The sequence below is a fragment of the Hirundo rustica genome, chromosome 3 (genome assembly GCF_015227805.2).
Source record: "Hirundo rustica isolate bHirRus1 chromosome 3, bHirRus1.pri.v3, whole genome shotgun sequence".
NCBI classification, from domain to species: Eukaryota; Metazoa; Chordata; class Aves; order Passeriformes; family Hirundinidae; genus Hirundo; species Hirundo rustica.
This window is the reverse complement of record NC_053452.1, coordinates 24128857-24151400: the sequence shown is the minus strand read 5'-3', so window position 1 is coordinate 24151400 and position 22544 is coordinate 24128857. Positions and strand designations below refer to the sequence as shown.

General features: G+C 43.4%; 2 protein-coding genes across 5 annotated transcripts in view; one reads left to right on the top strand and one right to left on the bottom strand.

Moving 5' to 3' along the window:
- Nucleotides 1-4471, top strand: part of HHAT (hedgehog acyltransferase) — a 151253-nt gene extending 146782 nt beyond the window's left edge. The window contains exon 12 of the mRNA XM_040060444.2: nucleotides 2210-4471. Within this exon, the coding sequence (XP_039916378.1) occupies nucleotides 2210-2307 (98 nt within the window). The 3' untranslated portion in view covers nucleotides 2308-4471. The remainder of the gene's footprint in view (nucleotides 1-2209) is intronic.
- Nucleotides 4472-12344: 7873 nt separating this feature from the next.
- KCNH1 (potassium voltage-gated channel subfamily H member 1) overlaps nucleotides 12345-22544 on the bottom strand; it is a 182590-nt gene continuing 172390 nt past the window's right edge. For 2 of the 4 annotated variants that reach the window (XM_040059764.2, XM_040059766.2), the window contains one exon: nucleotides 12345-19335. In XM_040059764.2, the coding sequence (XP_039915698.1) occupies nucleotides 18487-19335 (849 nt within the window). In that variant the 3' untranslated portion in view covers nucleotides 12345-18486. The remainder of the gene's footprint in view (nucleotides 19336-22544) is intronic. The other 2 variants (XR_005700140.2, XR_005700141.2) reach the window with 2 other exon arrangements.

Sequence of the window (22544 nt, the reverse complement as noted above, 5' to 3'; positions counted from 1 at the left end):
TTACATCTATTGACATACTTTTACATGCAATTTTAGCAGAGACAAAGCACAGCTGGGCTTTAGCTTGCTATTGAAGGTGAAACCCAATCTGCAGTAGGCTAATTTCACTGAAGTAAAAACAAGATTTTTATGGTTAAAAATCCCTTTGGGGATACCTCAGCAAATCTGTTTTGTGAAACAAATAATTAAACAAATGTATAATTTCACTTCAGGGTGTTGTGAAGACAAGGGATTAATATTTGTAAATGTCTCCATGAAAATCAGTCAGGTTACAGGCCTGTATTTCACCACAAAGCAAGGCCAGAATAATTAGAGGTTCATGAAACAAGCACAGCTATTCATAGCAGGGGGATGCTTTCTTTTTTCTGTTCTGAAATAAAGTGACACTGCCCAGTTCTTGGAGAACAGAAGGGTCCCAACACATGCCATCCCAGAAGTGCAGGACTGAGTCTGGGGCTGTGAGTTCTGCTGAGGGCAGGGAACTGAGCTAAGGCTCAGCTGGATGTGAGCACAAATAAACTGTCCTCTGACTGGAATTACCTGGGAGCCTGGACAAAACCAGCCTGCAAAGCACCTGGTAAATATACCTTCAGAAAGAGCTCTTCCTGGAGTATCACGTTGTGCAGAGGTTACGGCTTCTCTCCATCCCTTCTTCTAGGACTGTTACTTTGGTTTTTCTGAGTTTTTTAAAGCCTTTTGAATTTTTATAAAATGGAGTCAGACTTTTTAGCTACTGTACAATATTAGAAGCAGTTTCTACTTTTTTCTCACAGATGTAACATAAACAAATCCTTTGTTTTTCATTCTCTGTCCTTTGTTTGCATATTTCTAACCTGAAAACAATTGTAACTGACGGCTGGTCTGGCCAGTTGGCTGAGAGGTGAAAACCCCAGAAGCCAATCTTCAGCCAGACCCACAAATGTATAAAAAGTAAGAAATAAGCAAGGAGGCTCTCTCGCCGCCCTGACTCAGCTTGAGCTGGATCGGAGAAGTCTCTGCCCTGCAAAAATCTCTCGTCTCGTGTGACTGCTTTGCGTATCACGATCACACAGGACAAAGGGGAATCTCACATCTGCCAGTAGGTTCCTTTAGACCAGTTTTCCCCCAGAGGGGCAGCTTTTCTTTCAGAAGCAGATGTTGGTAGTTCAAGGACAGCATGCAGAAAACCATTCATGCACATGACCAAAATTTTTATGTCAACAATGGCAACAACAAAAAGCCATTAAAAAAAAACCCTTCAAACATCTTCCTCTCTTGTCCCCCTTCCCCACACAACACATACTAAAAAACATCGGGGCCTAGCATTGAGGATTTCAACCTGTAAGATCTAAATTTCATAAATTCTAGAGAAAGGAGAACAGACAAAGGAAACAGAGGTGTCAGAAAAGGTATCAAGGAATGCAAAATGATTTACTTGATTACAGACCTTTTGAATTATTTGCAACTCTACTGGAAAGCAATAGACCACCTGTGGAGGTCTTGTGGAAACTGGAAAGCTTGTGGCCTCCTGCTTACTGCTGTTTGCTGTGATAAGTTTGAGTGAAAAGGTGACAGCTTTTTCTAAAAAGAATTCGAAATAGTAATGAAAATAATTTCCCCAGCAAAGGTTTTAGATACTGGAAGAGTCTTTATAGTTAGAAAATAACCTGGGCATCAGGCAAATCAGGCAGAGAGGTCTGTGTTTTCTTCACTGACACACATTAGCTGTTAGTGGGCTGTAGAGGGGTACATCAGGCTTTACACCTAGCTGCAGGATATCCAGAACAACCTGAATCAGAGATTACCCCAGACTCCTTTTGCAGAACAGGTAACTGCACTTGTTCACATTTTTAATAATCTTCATTGTGGTTATGCATCCCTTTGTCCCTAGGAAACAGCCAGCCTAAAGCATCTGGGTTCATTGGGGGAATCTCCTTGATAGACAAACCCACTATAAAGGAGAGGATAGAAACATACCTTTGTAATGCAACAGGAATAAATCTGGTTCACTTCCCTGAAAACGAGAAAGACAAGGACTGCCAGGGGGTCAGGCAACTGTGGAGCTTAGACAATTTTACTTTTCAAATTTTGTGGGTTGACTCTACTTACTTATGAGACTGAATTGCTAATAAAATTAATTAGAGGCATAAGTTGGTCATCCCAAGAGTATTACTACTTGAAGCAGTCATTAATTATTCTGACAAGGAGTGTCTGTCTTTTCTATTTATAGGCTGGCCATGGGCGACGCTGACTGTTCTCGGGTTCCTGTACTGCTATTCTCATGTTGGAATTGAATGGGAGCAGAAGTATGCTGCACATTTGGAATGATGCAAACGATTATTCTTAAGGCAGGTTGATGGTTTTTCTACACTGGATATTATGTCTGCACAAGGGTGGGCCAGACCAAGTCTTCAGTCCATATATTAAAACCAAAAGCTCATTTAATTGATTCTGGATTGCAAATGCAGGAACTGAACTGCAGAAACACTGACGGGCTGAGGCTGGGGAGAAATTATGAAGCATTTTGAATTATGTTATTTCTGTAAAACAGCATCTTTGTGACTCTGTGTACATTAGAGTTGTGCATCTCAGAACACGTATTTTATATATGTTGAGGGTTGTTTTCATGTTTTGCTGCCTATTTTGAGATACTGAAGAAAAAAAAAAAATCTACCTTGGAGAATTCAAAAAGCCCAGTCTCTCACAGATGCTGTCCAGGGACATGTAGGGCTGTGCCCTGCACTTACACTACTCCATGAAGGGCATGATGCTCATCAGTTCTTCTTGATTGCTTTCCGATATAAGCTAGAACATTTTGTATTTTCACTGACTGGAGTAGTTCTGCCTTAATCTACTTTTCCACCTACTGTAGCGAAGCCTGCTTTTTCTTTTTAATGTCTTCATTTAAAATTTTGCCATTAAAATAACACCTTTTTGGTAACCTTAGAAATGGTTTTGTTTCTTTAAAAAGAGAGAGTAGGGAGGAAGGTCTTTTCTTAAGGAACAGCTTTCCTTTTTAATCAAATATGCTCTTAAAGCTCCTTGGGTCTTAAGTGCACTCTGCCTTGTCTTAGAGCTAAAGCATAAAATACTACCTTTATTTTGGGGCTAATATCACCTTCAGACTGTTCAGTATTGTATTGTTGTTACAAAAGGCGATATCCAGATATCCTGGGTGAATAGTAAATCTGCTCAGTCTGCTTCATTCTCTGGTGTCCAAGCAATCAGCTCCTGCAATATATTGCAGACACCCTGGGAGGAACTTTTCAAGACCTTTAGAAAAAAACAGAATGGTGCAATACAGTGGCACCAAATTAGCTGGAGCTCCATGTCCTTTGGCCATAGCCAGACCTGTTGCAGCAGCATCTTTGCCCAAAGACTGTGTTGTCCAGAGCTGGGAAGGTCACACCTGCAGGTGGCCAGGTTGCAGGGTGCTGTTTTCTAAGGGGAGACCCTTCCCCTGTCTGATGCTATGGGTGTCTCCTACACTGTTGTGTTTTAAACTGATAGTGAAGAGCAGCCAGAAGGCCTTTAGTCTTTCTAAAGTTAGACATTCCCCCTGGGCGTGGTCAAAAGGCCACAAGTGCTGGAGTAGACTTCTTCCAAAAGCAACTTCCTCTACCCAAAACATGTCAAAACATGTTACGTGCCCCTGGCAGACATTTTAGCCTGTTGGGAAGTGGTATCCTACTGTCCATCACTCCTGCAGCTTCAGCCAAGTCTGATATGACTTATCCCTTCAACAAGAAATTGAGTTCCTGAGACAGGCTTCTGCTTATTGCCTGCATTTCTGCTGTCTCTGCTGCTCACAACTATTGCAGCCTTCTTGTTACCCTCCATTTATTCCTGAAGAAATAAGGGCAGAGGCTTCAGCTCTCTATCCATCCAGAGAAAAGCCCATCTTTTGCCATTTCAAAGCAGAAGCTCCGGCCTCTTATGTTAAGATTCCCCCAGCTCCCCTGCCATAAGAATGCCACGTTTTTCCCTGGAAGCCATTTCTGGGAGGCACCGTGGCCTGTTGAAAATAACTCACCTTGAATGCTGCCTGGCCAAAGACATGGCTCTCCTGGCTGACTGGATGATGATTGCAGGGATTCTCTCAGCCACAGAACATGTGGCTCTAAGCCTCTGAATTTACTAAAAGGATCTGAGACTGGCCTCCGTTTTGGGGCAGCGCTGAGCTAAGGGCACAAACTTTCTCAGACTTTGCTCAAACTTTGTAATTAAGTGGAATTAGCATCAGAGCAAAAAGTCATGAATCTGTTCTTCAGTCTTATCGATTACCATTATTACATGAACCGAGGTGCTACTGAGGGATTGGATTCCAATTTGTATGCGTGCAGAACTTCCGGCTCCAATATGGAAATGACCCTGAAGGTCATAGAGAGCATGCTTATTTCTGAACTCAAATTGTTTTCTGTTTTTTTTCAGTGCTTTATATATCTTTCATAATTTTGTATCTTTTTCTGTTTCTATAAATAAAGCTGAAACGGACTTATGACTTGAGAGCTGTGGAAAACTATGGCCTTGTATAAGAAAAATAAGTGCTCCGCTGTTGTGGAGAAACACTACTGTGCCCTGGAAGCCTGCAGGATGGGTGCGATGCAGACTGGTTACTTCTATCCCTGTTGTGCACTGCATGGAACATGCCTCCCCTAATGGTGTGAGTTTAAAAAGCAAATCAGCCTTTTGTAGCTGGGTTAAGGAAAGTCTTCAGCACGTGAAGTTTCTGAGGAAAGCAGCATGGATGTGAAATGGTGCTTCCCACCCACAAATTTCCTTCTCAGTCCTGCTTATACAGCAGCTGTCAGCACGGGGCACGTTCAGTCAGACAACACACGGCTCTACGCCTGGAGCACTTCAAACCTGCTGTTCAGCTATTCCTTCAGCTTAGAGCCATTCCTCAGCGTGGCCTGAGAAGTGACTCTTCATGGGGCACCTGATGTAATTGTGTGGTAGCCCAAAGTGCCATCCTCCAAGCAAGGCCTCTGTGACAGTCCTGGGGTGGGGGGAGGAGTTTGCAGAGACCCAGAAGAGACTTTCCATTTGCCAAAGGAAAAAAAATTGATGAGGGGTGTGTGAGAAAGACTTCTAAACGCTGAGAAAAAGCTAGCTAAGGGGCGTAGGAAACAGGTGACAAGGACAGACATGGCCAAAGTAAGACACTAGCCATTTGGGCACCAAAGGGGATCACTTCTAGCTGGGGTGAGGGAAACAGCAGACACTGACTACTACTGCTGTGAGACCCTAAAAGTCACAAAAGCGCAATGAACAAAAAACCCCCAAAGGGCTCTGAAAACAAGCTGGACAGCTACACAATGGCAACTGACAACAAGAGTTCCCAAGTGATTTTGAAGAGCTAGGTGACTAGCAAGCATAGTGTATAGTGATATATGGCTTTAATGGATACCACAAAGCTGTAGTAAAGTCTCTTGCACCCACACACACCCCCACCCTTGCTCTAGCCCCTCCTTAGTTAACAGAGCCATCGTCATTACTGGGTAAAATTATACTAAGTGGCTCTTTCTTTAATTCTGCATTGATTAGAGGGTGAGCAAGGCTTTGCTCACCTATCTCTTTCACATCTGAGAGCTAAAAGCAGCTTATTTGGAATAGCCAGCTTACCACAGGTCAGGAGAAAAACAGCTTAACTGTGAAAACCTGCAGCAATTTTGTTATTAGTCACAGCAATAACGCAGAGCCTGTCCTTTCTCTTGCACACCTGCCCAATTTCCTTTGTCACCACTAACCCTTGAGCTGATCACAGTTTGCACTTGCTGAGGGGGGAGGCTCTCCTTCCTCTGGCTTGGAGGCAGGATTGTCCTCAAGGAGCTGTGAAGAGCGAGGAGATTGCTATGCATGGTCTGTCACAAGGTTCTTCATCGTTTCCCCCCCCTTCCACAAGTAGCACAGCTCATTATTGCTTTCCCAAATAACTCCCAGCACACAGCCACTTGTTAGTCAAGGCATATATTTTAATCCAGAAGGGACAGCTGAAATACTGCTGGATGCAAAGCCTGTGTGAAGAGCGCTGTGCCTGTTACACTTTTGAGGAAGAGGGGAAATCTGCATTACAATAGATAATTTCTTGTTTTATGGGACCTCTGAGAGCAACCCTCTCTGGTGTGTCCCTATGGATGCTCAGGGGTGTTCTGTGCACGTGCACTGAATTTAACAGTCCAACCAGGAGCTGCCTGTGGAGTGGCTCCTCAATTAGTTGTGTGTAAAAGGAAGAAAAAATGAAGACAACTTTGGTGGGGCTTAATTTTCTGCTTTGTGCAAACGCAATCACATCCAACACAGATCCTGCCAGAGCCTCTGAGAATGAGTCCCAGCTGCCTGTGTCATCAGTCACCTACGCCCAACCCACGGAGGGACAACGTGGCTCAGACATCCCCAGCCTAGGGGACACGCACTGGCAGCTCCAAGCTTGAGAGGCCTCCACAGATGCCACCAATGCCCAAAAAGACAGGAAAAGGATAATTCCAAAGGTTATGGCACACTTTAGACCCTACACAAGAGATGGAGCTGAAGGGTGTCAAGGCTCAAATTTGAGGCAGCCTCAGCGCTGCTCCTGTTCCCACAAGCTTTAGCAACGTAAGCGAACGGCTCCAAGAAGAAAAATGTGTGTGCACTCTGTACCCAATACAGATAATTCCAGGATTAAAACTATGTTCAAAAATCTCCTCATTCCTTATGTTGGAAATCACAAAGATCTGGGTGAGAACAAGTTAAGCTAACACCAGGATCTAGCAGGCAAATTTTGACCACAAATTAGGCTGCACTACCTTTCTTAATATCCAGGGGCAGCTCAATATCCTTAAGTAGCTGCCTATCAGCACCTTTCAGGAACAGAACAAATTAAATGGGCTACCTGTGGCCTGTGCCTTCCCCATCAATGGTCAGCCTGCAGGTAACAGAAATGCATTCTATCCACAGGGATTTAAGAAAAGCTATATATATGGTTGGGTAGCTGAAGTGAATTGTTGCAGACAGGTGCATCCGCCAGCCACTGAAAAATTAAAACTTTACTGAAGAAGTAGCACAAAAATATAACTTCAGTTATGACCTGCAGCATTTAAATTGTATTGGCACTCCCTCTAGAGCTGATCTTTCTTGACAAAACTAATTAATTTTTATGGACCATAGCATTTTCATCCCTGCACTAGTGCATTTGAGTTTCCAAAATTAGGTGGCAAAAATAGAAGAACTGGAAATGATTCTAGAAGGCCAGAAACAGCTACACTGTTTGTATATTAATTAAAAGGCAAGTCAGGGAAAAAAAAATTAGGTCCCGTTGATTTTTTTTTTTTTTTAAGACTACTGCCAGAAGGGTTAAGGTTGCTTTAGGGGCTCAGGTCTGTGGGAGGATTACCGTATAGTAAGCCACAATTCAGAGATAAAAAGCATTTATGAGACAGTTCTTGAAGTGATGGTATTGCTAATTTATATTTATGTGTTTCTTTACTCTTGTGGTAATAGTTTTGTGCTAAGGTGGTAATTCATGATGAAATTACAGGCTAATAACTTTCATTTAGTCATATATTTGTTCCAGGCCACTTCAGTGACCTCCCCACCACCTTTCCCCAGCTCTTGACATCTATTTCAAGGCTACCCTTGGATGCAACTCTGTTGACCCACACTTCACACACCACTGTTGGTGCCATCTGCCCAACCTTCACTCAGGTTATTATTCTCAAAGTTCCTCAATGTGATCAAGTCCTGCCAAATATCACTTGGTAAAAATAAGAGACCTACAAAGGGTCTGAAAATGTCCTGCTAGTGTTGAACAGTTATGCCAATTACCACTGACACCATGAACAACTGCAGGTTGGTGTAAGGCTTTATAAAGCATGAGGGCCATTCAAAATAAAAATAACACTGCTCCTGGAGTACTTGGGGGCCCTGAACTTGAGGGCTCTTCATGCTGGTTGAGGAAACTTCTATTTTAAGAAAATGACATTTTCATACTAATAAGGTTTCCAAGCTAAATCTTTAAAACTTTAGGGCTGCTGGCAGTAACACAAGGGCACCGACACTGGCAGAGACAACTGAGGCAGGGTAAATATCTCACAGCTCCTTCCAGCCGGCAAATGGTGGCTCAGAGGGCTACAGCCCTTTAGAACCTCCAGCCACAGGAGCCTCCTGGGAACTCAGTCCCATTTGCCCTTGTGCCGGTGTTGTGCTTCCCTTTCCTGCTCCCTCCCTAATGTCTGCCCCCTCAGTGAGGGTAACCTACAAACCCACCCTCACACTTCATTTTCCACGGTTTTCCTCGGATGATTACGTGAGACACAGACAGGTTTCCTCCATAACAGTTTTTCCTGGGTAAAGGAAATGCAGCAGACTCAAGCTACGAAGACAGGTGTCCAGGGCTGTACTTTGGCATCATATGCTGCTTCCATTTGCTGCTGTGGCCTTAGACTCTTCTCCCTGGTGTACACTGGGGTCAGAGCAACCAGCCTGCAGCCCTTCAGCACACCTGGCCATAGCTGCTCTATTTGCTGCTCACAAATGAGAGGTGCCCACCCCTATTTTACAGAGCTACTTACAATTTGTGTTGGCAGAATTGTAATTTCATGCAGTATTTCGTGCACACTTCCTGTACCCTTTCCTAAAGGATGCTTTTTCTAATTTAGCTTTCAGCTGAATGGCTTTACTTTATATTTTTGTCTGTCCGCTTCCACTAGCCAGGTTGCATATGCAGTATTATCATTCTAAAGGAAAATAAAAATAAATACTTTATTTTGACTCAAGGTTCCATATGGATTATCTTAGCTTTCTTTCTACCTCTCATGCTGAGAGCGTTCAATACATTTTTCTGTTAGCGTTAGTTCTTCTAAAATACCTTCTGCTTAACCGTAAAACTCACCAAAAAAGATTGCTGGAGAGCTTTGAAAGCAGTCTATTTCTCCTCTCTAAGCCCTGCTTGCAGGAAGCCATTTCTTGTTGTGCTGTCTTGGTCCCACTGCTGAGCACACAGGAGCTCCCAGGCTGGATAGTGCATTCCCTGTGCTACTGCTGCTTAGCATTTCCCCCCAGTGGCAGCCCCTGATGAAGAAGAGGCCATAATTTTCCTTTTATAGAAAATCCACATATGTAATAGCACAGTTTCCTTCTGCCCCCAGTTTTGTAAGCTGGGAGATTGGGAACGTGGAAGGAAATTCCAATGCAAAAGCACAACTCCCTCAGATTTGCACAACTGCAGTGACATTTACAGGGGAGTCTGTGTACCCCACCCAGGTAGGAATTAACAGCAAAGCTCATACTTTCCCCTCATCCCTCATCCACCTGAACAGACACATCTTCAAGAAAATCTCTACAAGTGAGCGAAGCTTAAAAAGAACCAAAACCTCTTCAAGGTTTCTCAGACACTCCTGCCTCCATAAGTACTTAAAGTGGGGCTGCAGGGAGAAATCTTCAGAACTGGTAGTGATGGATGGAGCTGCCAAAGTTAAGCTTGTTTTAAACCTGCACCTGTGCCGTGGGGCAGCTTAAATTTGAATTTGGCTGTGCTATGTAAGGACTTGAACTTAATTAGGAAAGGGGAAACAGGAATGGAAAAGGAAAGGGAAAAAAGCAAAAAGACAAGGCTTGAGCACATGTATTTTACAGATACAGCTGTGCACGAGCATCTTGGTAGCTACTTCTGGCAGACTTCAGGAGTTCACTTTCCCTAATGCCTTTTTTGGATTTCTCACAGGTTTTTACTCATCCTGTCTTTCAAAAACAGGACAGGTTAGTTCCCTGCCACTGCCACATACCAACACAGGAGTTGTGGTGAATTAGACAGACAGAAGCACAGACTTAATCTTCTAGGTGAAAAATACTTGTATTGGCTGAGATTCTTTATATGTGTGTGTTGCAATTAAACCCCTGACACCGCTGGCAGCAATAAATACCATAGCAACACGGCATCCTTCCCAGCATTTTCTGGATGGATACACAGTCTTACTAACCAGCCTGAATCCTGGAGCAGAAGGCAAGCACAGAGAGCAGCTAATCAGCCAAGGTCTCCTCAGCCTCAGTGCTTTGGTGGGGTCTCCTGAGCACTGCCCTGCACCAGGCACACACGCTGCTGGGACACGCTGAACAGGGATAGTCTTGCTGTTTCCTTAGTGCTCTGCGAGCAAATAAAACCCATGGCTATTGCACACATGTGTGAGGGGGAGGGATTTGCTGCAGTTCAGTCCCACTGGCTCTCACAGCACAGGAGAGCTGGTTTATCCTGGTTGTCTTTACTCCACTGCAGAAAAGCACCAGAGACAGAGTGCTTCTGACTTTAACACGGATACTAAAATGCACCACAGAGCAACTAAAGAACCTCCATTACCCAATGCAGAACATAAACCTGTGTAGGCAGCACTCACCTCCCCACAAGCTGCTGACTTCCCCCGGAGTCCCTGCTGCTGCCCCAGGGCCACACACCCTGCTGGGTAAAGACCCCACCTGCCTGGCAGGGGTCCCCAGCAGCTGCACACTAATTCATAACCAAACACAAGAAATACCTGCAGCTTCTTCTGAGAAAAAACAGAAGTCACAACACACTCCCTGTGCTTTAGAAACCTTCTGTCCCTGCTGTGAATGTGCTCCCAGGTGGAGGGAATGAGGAGCAGGGGCTGGTGCAGGTGGGCCCGAGGCTGCTCACAGCTGCTGGGGCTGCTGCTGCCCAGCTGAGCACGGGGCTGACGGGCAGTGTGCAGAACATGAGCCTCTGCAATCTGGCACACAAATCTGGGCAAAAAGCGCTGTAGTTAATTACCTTTGGTATGAAATGCTGTGGGGCTGCTGAGGGGAGAGAAACTGATGGGGAAACATTGTGTGGCCAGTGCTACACCTCCTGCGCTCACTGAAGCTTGGAGCACTGCCAGGGAGGCTGCAAAGAATGCAGCAGCAAAGAAAATAATGAAGAATTCAGAAAATAAACAGAACCGCCTCTAGAGACTTAAAAAAAAAAACAACCAAAAAACCCAAAAAAATAACCACCAAAACAAAAAACAAAAAAACAAAAAACCCAAAAAAATAACCACCAAAAAACACAAAAAAACCAAAAAAACCCCAAACAAACAAAAAAAACCAAAAAAACAAACACCACCAAAACAAAACACCCACCTAAACAAAACCCCAAATGAAAGTACATGCCTTCACTATGGTATTTTTCCCTTTTCTAGTACGTATAAGGACACTGTATAACATCATGCAAAAGAAAACTGGATTTTCACGCTGGCCAGAGAAACAATGCGAGTGACAAGAGATCCTGTCACACCACATACGACAGTGGATGCAGGAATGGTGTTAAAAATAGCTCCTCATTGTGCTCCTCGGCTGCGCTCCGTACAGTTCCGCCCCAGCTCAGCAGTCTGAAAGCTTATGCTTTATTGCTGCTCTTTTGGAGATGAGATTGACAATCCCAGGGAGTGTCTTAATACAGGTGACAGCCACATTCACCAGACCCTTGGGTGAGAGGATGGAGAATGAACCACAAAAATGGCTGCAAAGCTCACGGGGCCCAGGCTGACATCCTGAAGACTACAACTTTGTATAAACTTCCAGCATGGCTTCTGGCCTGCAGGAATGACTGCTGACTGTGATCCTGTCATGTGTGTTCATCCTGATCTGAAAGGACCTCCCATTCCCATGACCTTTGGTTATTGATTCCTTTGATGAGGTAGCCAACAAAATAATATTCATTGCTGCCTTTTGCAGCAGTGTCACTGCCAGGGGCTTCCTCTGTGGGGCTTGTCTTTGTGTAAGTCCGTGGTGAGGTCGCTTTCTTCTGCAGCAGATGACAGGAAAGCAGAAGGTTCTTTGATCTCTGGTTTCCATGAGTTTTGTAAAAGTTCTCAGATAGTGCAGTAGTGAACACAGTCTAAAACACAAACCAACTACAGACATGTGTACCTTCAGGGCATGGGATGATCATTTCAGACAGGTCACAGCCAGTCCTCTGGTGATCTCTTTTTGCTCAGCAGATACCTGGGCTAGACTGAGGTTCACAGCACAGGACACTGCCTGGGGTGTCAGTCACTTTACAGAGCACATGAGTTTAGTTTACAGTGAGCCTGGGAAATGTGAATCCCTTTGCACTGATACACAGCGGAAAGAAATCTGAAAAACAACCTGAATCATTCACAACCACAGCAATTACATCCCACTGCTCCACTGATAACACTTGGGATACAAACCAACAGCAACAAAACTGCTAGCCAGAAGTTCCAGAGAGTAATTTAAAACCACCTGGTTGATCTTATGAGCACATATTCAACACAAAGAAAAGCACACCAAAGCAACTGTAATGTATAAAATAGTTTATTACTATAATAAATAAAATTAAACTTCTTTTTTTACAAATATTATTTGTGCTTGTTTAAAAATGTTGACTAGGGATTTCATTAATGGAGGTGGCTGCATTTGTATCTGAAACATTCCCAGACAGTGTGTATACATACGTACATACACACACTGTCTATCTACTGGCAGCTGCTTTGCTGACCACAAAAATAGTATCTACTCATTCTCTGTTTCTAGTCATGCTTCATTGAACAAAGTGACAAATGCAAAGAAAAAGAACTGAGAGTATTTGGTGGATTTCTGAAAGGATAAAAACAAGTGAAGTACATTGAAAAGCGCCAAAGCAACTGCATTAACTGCATATCAATCAAGTGTCCATGCAGTGGTGGCTAAATATTGAAACGCAGACAGGTCTCCAACAGATGTACAAATATTGATTTTATGTAGGTACAATAATATAACACATTCATTGGAAAACTTGGTATTTCTTTATATACCAGTTCATCCTGATACAAGATTATTGAACTTCTTTCATCTACAGCTAAAATGATCCTTTTGCTATGTTAGTGGTCAGAGATTTAGCGGGAAGAAGAAAAAAAACATGAGCTTTTCAGAACAGTTAGTGAAAACCTCGAACTGTTTTGTTAATATTAGGCATTTGGATCCAGTTACAGAGATGTTCTGGGATTACACATTAAATATGCTTACACAACACCCAACAATCAGCTTGAAACAAATTACAGTTGCAGGTTAATTCACATTAGCTTTGTTGATCTGTAAAAAAAAATCTCTGAAACAAACACTTTTGCAGTATGACGGGTTTGCCCCCTGACATACAAAAGTGTTTAGACAATAGCTATGTCCCTTTGTTTTACGAGGGGAGAGGGCAATTGGAGTAATTAATTATCCTAATAAGAAGGCCATAAGTGGAGAAAGAAATGTGGTTACCAGCAAGTTATTTCCATTAGATTCAGAAAGCTAATCAAAGTGCTTCATCTTTAGGCAACACTGTAAATACTACAGAACATTAAGAAGGAAGAAGAATGGAATCACAGTTTGAATTATATCACTTATGAAAGGGTCTTAAGGCTAAATGCTGGATATATCTTATTGCAAAAAAAGCTTTTTTTTATTTCACTGAATCAATGCTTCCCACAACAATGTGGTCAAAATGATGTCAGATTGGAGGATACAGTATCCTACTGTGCCTCACCTCAGATTTCTGGAGCTTCCCCTGCACGGGACTCTCTCTAAAAGGTTTGTCTTGATGTATCACAAGTGCAGCTAAAACACAGACTTTGTTATTGCCAATACACCCACAGGAGACTATGTGGAAATGAAAAATTCAGTAGAAGATGCTTTTTATCACCTAACACCATGGCAAGAAAGCAGAGGTGCAGCAACCATGTGTTATGCTGCCCATGAGAAGAAGGGTAGGCTCAGCACCTTTGAGACAGCCCCTGGTACCAGAAAAAAATAAATCCATCTATTCCACCATCTCTCTTGCAGGAAAAGCCATGAGAAACCCTACTAGGGCAGCTTGGCTTCAGAGATACTGTGAGCAACAAACACCAGCTTATGAGCCTTATCCCCACCAACTAGGATACAGCATTTTTCCAATTTCACATGGATTTCTCTTTCCTGACTGTTGTGACCCTCACCAGATCTTCTCTCAGTCACACGATTTACCAGACTCACAGTATGAAGTTGAGGCCAACTAGAAAAATCAAAAACCATGGCCCTGAAAGTTCAACAGTTAACAAACAAGACACTAACAGGACACTCAGTGGATGTCTACTGGGAAGATTTAAGCTCCCTTCTTGGACTGGAAACAATGAGGAATGTGCTTTTACTTAATAGAAATGCAATCCATAGACTTATCTATACACAGATATTATATATATGTGTGTATGTACACACATCTGCACAAGCGTAATCATACACATTGTTGTTTATATAGTAAAGACAAATTATGTAGTAAATCTTTTCACAGACTGGTTAAGAGTGATTGAAAGTATATCACCAGATAGTCACAGTAAGTATCTTGTTCAGTTCATTAAAGGGAAGTACTGTAGAAACAGAACATCGCCTTCGAAGCTGTTAAACAGGGTGTTCGCTGGGATTCAGGGCAGAACTGTGGAAGAGATTTAAAGGAAGAACGGTGTTTTCAAAAGTATACTTGTAATACCAGACAGAAGTAAACGTATCAGAACAAGGTAGGGATAAGGGCTGGGGTTTGCTTTTTTAATCCTTTTTCATGTGCTGCATACTTGTATTCTTTGTAACCATTTAAGCATGAACTTTCAGAAGTTCCCATTTGACCAAATCATAATACAGGCTCCTCCTCTCAGCTCTCCTTCCTTTGGCTGAAATTTAATTATGCCATATAGTCAAAATGGAACACATCATCTCTTTTAGAATGATTGAGGTCATTTAGCAGGATGTTAAATGGCAGAAGCACTATGCCAGAACACAGTTAAAACTGAGGCTTTGGTTTTTGTTTGGGTTTTTTCTTTATACTATCTACAAGCATTTGCTTGTGAGGGGTCAGAGTCTTATTTTCAGAGATCCTTCAGTTCTAATCTGAAAAATAATTTAAGTGAAAAGGCTTAACCAACATGAAGTGAAAAGGCTTAACCAACATGTGGAGAGGAACAAGAGAAAAAGGAAAAGCTGACACATAAAATCAAAGAATAATAACAATGATGATGGGTCCACATGCCATCCAGCCATAGGCATCTGTCTGAGTATAAGGCTCAGTGGAGAAAGATGGATTTGTAACACAGGGGCTTTCAGCCACTCTTTAAAGGAAAAGTGCTGCATCAACAGAGCCTGAGCACCATAGCACAGGCCTCAGATTAGTCCAGGATTCAGAGGAGTGGGCATGGGTTTATTCATTTTTTAACCACTCAGTAGTCCAGGGAATACAAACACCAAAGCTCATCTTAGATAGTATTTGTTTCAAATTCTCTTACAACAAATCGAGGTTGTTGAGAGATGATGTACTCTCCTACAATCATTTTTAGTGCCTGACAGTTCATAAAAATGGGCCTAACCTCAGTTACAGCTGTGCATGTCTGGCTGACACCGGCTGCTGTCAGGGCTCACCTGGAGCAGACACCCTGAAGGTGTCATTGTAAGGAGCAAGCAGAGTTTCTCTGCCATTTCATGACCATAACAAAATTCAATTTGGCCAAAATCTCCAAATACATTAAGTTTTAAGTGTAATTCAGGAGTGTGTTACAATCTTTGAAGGCTTTACAAATAATGTCTTTATAGGCCATTGTAAGAGCCTGAAAAAAGCCTTAGAAAAGGACTGGGTGCACCCACTCACTGTTATACAGGGTGGGGAGGAGTTTGGTATCATTCTGAGCATCAGGCTACACAAGGAGCATCCCCAAAAACGGGGACTTGTCTGCCTTTGTTCACTGGGTAATTATGACAATTAGGGGGCTTCTGGGGCTTGTCCTGCTGGCATTCCAGGCTGGGCAATCAGCAACAGCAGAATAACCTTTAACATATCCCTGAGGGCACACAAAAATATCACTGAGAAACATCAATTCAGTATCAGCAACAAAGGGCCAGGCAACACACAACTGCATTTTAGGCCTGCACTGCAATTCTGGAGATACTAGGCACATACTTGGGAGGTTGTAAACATTTCCTCCCTTGTCCACCTGGGATAAGCTCATGTCCACATTTATCCAACTGCGGGTAAATGGGTGACACTTTCACAAAGGACTTGCTAAGACTTTCAGCCTTTCAAAGATTTCATGAAGAAAAGTGTTGTGAATATCATGCTGGTTTGGAATTTGCCTGGATCAGGAAACTGACTCCAAGGCAGTCTCTAAAAATGTGCTGGAACTTTCAGAAATCAATTACAAATCCTTGTGTATCAGTACACCTGGGGTTTACTTAGGTGGTAGTTACTGTCTAAGAAGACTAGAAAGAAAAAAATCATGACAAAGTTTCTCACAGAAACTGTGGATGGATGAGTTTCCATGGCAGCCATGCCATTGCTTTTGCAGATAACTGCTGCCACTTACAGTGATTAAAGCACCAAACACAAACAGCGCGGCTTTGGTCAGAGAGTGCCTTCCTTAGCACTGCAGGTCTGCAGTGAACAACTGTGAATGACACCAGGTACCACTGGAAAAACCTAAACATGGAACCAGAAATAAGTTGAGGAAGTAGCATCTTGGTTTCAGAGCACTCACCTCCCTGCTTGCCTTTTCTTGTGGGAGGGAAAATGGTAACCTACAGATTTGAACCCGAGAGGGTTTTTCAGGAGTATTTCAATCCTTGGGTATGAATTCACAATCTGTGGGCACCTCCATACCAAATCAAGGAGTAAGACAATGGAAGCCAATCCTGCCTCTGGACATAGAAATGATGGTGCTGCACTTGGAATAATTGTTATCTTTGAGAGCAAGGGCAGTTACTGCAGGGCAGGTACAAACAAACTCTCTGACAGCAGGACCTGGGCTGGGAGCTTTGCACAGCACAGCCTCACCCCTGTGACAGTCATCAGTGGACGTCCCAGCTCCCCAGGGATGTCTGACACAGTTCTGCATTGCACTGTGAAAGCATCAGGCCAACAGAAATCATTAAAATTGATCGTGTTCCTTGCCTCTTCTGTACTTAACATGAACAAAAGTCTTCCCCCAAAAAATCTTGTGTTTCTTTGTAAATGACTTGGTACCAAGGAAAAAGAATGAGACTTAACACACAGAGCGTTAAGACCTATTGCCATTAAAACTGAAAACCCCTTAAAACCATACCCTTTTGGTATGGTACCATATTTCTGAGATCTAAGCTACTGTTAAGCAGTGAACATACCAGATCAGTGGAGTGAACATATTGTGAATATACGCCTGCATCCCAAGGTGAGAACAGAAGTCCATGACACCATCTATGCTACCCTATATGAATAATCAAGAATAGTTTTGGTAAAGTGCTTCAATCTTCCTTTGAAAAAAGTTATGAAAATATAAGTTTTGGAAACATCTCCTTCTTTAAGAAGCAGATCTCTTTGTTTCCTTGCTACAATAGCACTTGCATACAGTAAGCACTGTATTTCTACCTCTACTATCCATTTGCTTCCAAGATAGATTACATCAGGAACAATACATCTGGATGTAGAGGAAAATGCCACCATCTAAAATTGTTAAAAATTCTGTGAAAGCCTTTGGCTACAATGAACATAATCAAAACAGAAACTTCTGAATAATAATTTAACAAGAATTAAAAGAGCAGATTCATAGCAGAACAGGACATAAATGCCACAGTATATTTTCATCGGGAGGTAAATCTACAGGACCTGTTATTGACGTTTCAAATATGTTGTGCTGTGGGCTGCTCTCAGGTACACTGCACACCCAACCCTCCAGCAGCTGGAGTTGAAAGCAAAAGTATCAAATGTTGAAAGACATCTGAGACAGAAGGTTTTGAAAAAAACATAAAAAGATTTGAAAAAAGTATATCCTCAATTCAGTGAATGACAGTGTGGAAGATCCTTTTTATTAATAGATCTGAAATACCGTGGCTATTTTTGAAGATGTTGCCAAATGTAATTGTTTTAGCAATATGTCAGTTTGAAATTAAAAAGCACATTTTTTTTTTTCATCTTATTAGCCCTTCCTTGACTACCCAAAAGAAACTTCAGCGCACAATGAAATACATATCTATTACTGCTCTATATCTGCATTATTACATGAAAATATACTGTGACATCCAACATGCTGTAGAGGTGACTGAGACAGTGACAGCAGCAACAAAACAAAAAAACAAACAACCCACCAAACACTGAAAATATAAGCACCCTGGCAAGTGCTTATTCATATGGGCATAACCCGAGCTAAGGACATAAGGCATGCTCCAAAAACTTCAGAGATCACCTGGGGCTCACAGGGATAGCTGCTGCTGTCAGAATTCTTATTCCAACATCCCGAGGGAGAGAAGGGGGTTGGGGGTGGAATGAGGATAAAGGGAGAAAAGAAGAACTTTAGAAACTGTACCCTTGCTGTCAAAAAGGCTTCAAAGTCAGCTGCCATCTTGACATGAGGTTGCAGTTCCTGTTACCATACCTTTTTAGACAGAGGGAACATGCTTAGTGAACGGGTCCCTCACTCATTTTCAAGAAAGATTAAATGTAAAGTGTTAGGGGGCTGTTTCCTTGTTTGTTGGTTTGTTTGTTTGTTTTTAAAAAGAAACACCTCAGCTAGCTCCAAAAACATCTTTTTCTGATTCTGGAGACTGGGGCCTTGATATTTCAAACAACTCCTGTGGCGACTGGGAGCTTCTTCTTGAGGTTAATATCCTAAGTATCTCAGCAAGCTGATTTTCTATATTGGTCATTTTTGTGTTTAAAGCCTTGATGTCCTCTTTCAACTCGTGCTTCACTTCTAGCATGGTGGCCTGAAGAGTCTGTTCTGGGATGGGATAAAAGGAATGCTTGACCTCGGTAAGGACCGGGCTGTGGTCCTGCGGGCTCCTCGTCTCCCCAGCGTTATCCAAGCGCAAGTCACTTTTTGTAATGCCACTGTCACAAGAGTCTGTCTTCTTCAGGGTAGCTTCTCCCGAAGCTTTAGTTCTCTCAGGTAAAGTCTCCATGGACTCTGCTTTAGAGACCTTGTTCCAGTCTTCACCTTTCCCACAGGCTTCCTTGAACTTGGCCCAGCCTTTCCGCCGGGGGAAGTCCCCCGGCGCCTTACACGCCGCGTGGTCCGATGGCGGGGCCTGCAGCTTGGCCTGGTCGGAGGCCCCGGAGGTGGAGGCGGGCTGGTACGACACGGGGGTCGCCGGGCTCTCCCGAACAGTCACGACGCTGGCCTTGACCACGGCGCGAGCAGAGGATTGCTCCCCGACGGCATTGCCCTTTTCCACATCCAGGTCGTCTGGATCTCGGCCTCTCTCTGCCGCAAGCCGCGCTTCCTTCTGCTGCCTGAACCTCTGGAACAGCCGCCGGACCGGGTGGTCTGGGGGTAAGATCAGAGGCGCTTCGTTCTTCCTCTTCATTCTCTCCTCCTCTTCCCTCTTGACGTCGCTGATTTTCCGGAACACAATCTACAGGGGGAAAGAGATTTCACTCTGTGATTAACTGTGCATTTGTTAAGGGGGAAAAGTTGGAGAAAGAATTATTTGAAAGGATCTATTTTAACTGAGAAGTGCACAACCTCTGCACATTCATAGCAAGATTTTCAAAGGTCTTATGTTGTGTGGAACATGGTTTGTTTCATTATTTAAGAGCAGACACCATCTGTCTTATAATACCAGAAAGAAAAAAAAAACCCAAACAAGAAAAATACTTCTCCAGCTCTGACAGGTCAGCAAGCAGTGCCATTGTAGATATAATGATTCCAGGAAGATACTTGTTCTCTTTTGTGTTAAAAAGTGACTTCTTGTATTTGTCTTCCTGACTCTACAGTTTAGCACCAAGTTTCTAATGTTACAGAGCCATTCCCACCGGCCTCATCTCAGAGCTCCCTCACTGCAAATGATCTGATATTATTTTAGTGCAGCTTGGCCACTTGTGGGGCCAGTACAGAAGGGACCACTCTGGATTCTTCAACAGTAGTTTGCAAAGCGCTTCTTGCCCTCGCTTCCTCCCACATATTCTTCTAGAAGAAATGTGCAGTTTAAGGATGCAAAGCTTGAGTCAGTCCCAGAGCCAGGGGCACAAGGACTATGGGAGGTGGGCTTAGCAAGACAAGAGGAAGCTGCTCATGGCTTGATTACCTCAGAAGCTTGTAGAGCTTCATGTCTCAATTTATCTCTATATTTCTATGCAAAGGAGAACACTTTTGCTCGAAGAAGCATTAATTTTCCATCTACCCTCCTAATCATATCTTCCTGAGCCTCTAGGCTAATTGATCTCTACAGGAACAGCCCAAGGATCCCACAGTACTGATAAATGCCTCACAATGTCCCAACCTGTAGTCAGGCAAAGTTTTTTCTGTGTATGGGATGGAAATACATTCTTTTCAAAGCCCCTGTGCATTTTACATTAGTACTGGTACTTTCCAAGCAAACCCAAAAACTCCACTCTGGCACTAAAGAAGAACCAGTAAGTAGCTTTGTTTGAAAATGAGAGGTCCCCAAAGCTGAATTTTGCAATACAGAGGGTAAAAGGTGCAGCCCCCAGCTTCTACTGCACACTGATACCTAATCCCTTCAGCTGCTTTTGGGAAAATCCATTCAAAGACCTTACACTTCAGTGCAGAAATAACTTTGAGAATCAAATCATTATCAGGAAATGTGTAAATAAACCCATCCCTCTGTTGCAGACAAATTTAAATTAAACTAAAGTTAATAAGCACTTCTTCACTGGCTCACACAAAATGAATGTTTCTCCAGACTCCAATGCTTCTTGACAGTTTTGTCATTGTGGAGCAGGGAAAAAAAAAATCTTAACAGTGCGTCTTTGGAAGGAAGAAGTTGTCAGACTTGGCAGCATTTCCTAAATACAAAAGAATAAAATTAGCAGGAAGGATATTTTATTTCCAAGCTACGATTAGGAAACTAAACATGCAATAAGAATAAGAAAACAGTGTACTTGACAGTTTTGTTTTTCCCTTCCCCTCCAGGAAACTCACTCTTCAATGAGCACAGTAGGAAGTGGACAAAGCAGCGTAATCCTTAGAAGTGAAAGAATAGCACTCACAGAGAAGGGAGTTCAATGCAATCCTGCAGGCTAATGGCTTCCCACACACTAGCAGCTTCCCAGTTTACCTGAGGGATAAGTGTGAGCCCAGTGTTAGGGCAACTGCCCTGCTCATGCTGCTGGAGCAGAGTGATGCCAAGCAAGGTCTCAGGGGGTCACTCCAGCAGCATCCTGAGGCTGGCTCTGGGGGCAGAGCCCCAGAAAACCAAGGCATCTACCTGCCAAGCCACGTCAATTTGTCCCTGCAAAATTCTGTGTCCCCAAGCTTTCTGTCTCCTGGAGTTTAGGTTAGGTGTGGACATCCACATCTGTGCCAGATGTAGCTAACAGGGCTCATCTTGTACATGAGCATGTTGTCTTGGTCTGACCTATTGATCAGGATTTGCCTTAAATGCTCAGAAGGGATGTCTGACTGGCTGGTGCAGTGGTCACACTCACAGGTATCATCAGGGAAAGCTTTTCAGAGGCCAGGATGCTTTGCAGAGTCGGTGTCTGGGCCAACCCTGCCCCACACAGCCCAATCAGCACTTGTCTGGAAGGCATTGGAGCACCTCTCGCTATGTAATGACTGCGTTTCTGGTTTTTGCAACATAAATGGGCAAGTTATAGGACAGAAGCTGTCTCTGCTACAGCACCATGCAGGAGAGACAGCAATGAGCAAGACTCAAGCAACCAATCCCATATTAACAGCCTGGCCCGATCCATATTAGCCCTAGCCACTGCACCTCAAGCAATTAGTAGCGTGATCTCCATGGTGGAGGACACAATAAATCTACCAGGAAATGCAGAAAGGTGAGCACTGAGGGACAAGCTGTAGGCAGCACCTATCCACCCACAGCCCCCACTGCTCTCCATGGCACTGCCTAGATGAGTCCTCCCGGGTGGATGCCAGGCACTCTTGGCCATGGAGGAGCTGCCATCAGCCTTCCCACTGCGTGGTGGTCAGCCTGAGAGCCCTGAACACACCTTCAGTGCTTTGCCTTCGGGAGATCCAGCTGCAGCAGGAACAGGAATGTATGCAGGAGGAGATGCATAAACACTGCTTTTGCCATGGGTACTGCTACCATGCTAACAAGACCCCTAATTTCCATTTTCCACAAGGCCTTACACCAGCTCCATGGGAAATACACCGGAGCAGCAGCCACTGCAGGAATGCAGAAATGCAACCCTTGGGTCTCCCACCCTCCTTGACATCTTCCGCAGATACGCATTTAAGTGACAAGCTGTGCTCGTGCCGTGCACGTCAAACACACGCACATTTGCCAGGGACATCCCTCCAACTCTTCACTCCTTTTAACTGACTCCTGAGACACTGGAGAAACAGCTGTCAGAGAGAAGATTCTCTTTGGGAAGCTCAGGCAAAGCTGTCACTTGTCTCCTTTTTTGCAAATCCTCCAATGCCATATTTTCTCCAGACAGCTCCACATTTATGTAGTAAGCAAAAATGTTATAGCTATGCAAACCTCAGCAGTAATTGAAAATACTTTAATTAACTCAAATTTGGATTTTTTCTGCCTTTTTTAGGATTAAATGCAAGTCCTTATAAATAAAAAAAAACCCACATAACTTTAAAATGGACTTTTTTATTACAAATACTGAGGAAAACACAGTT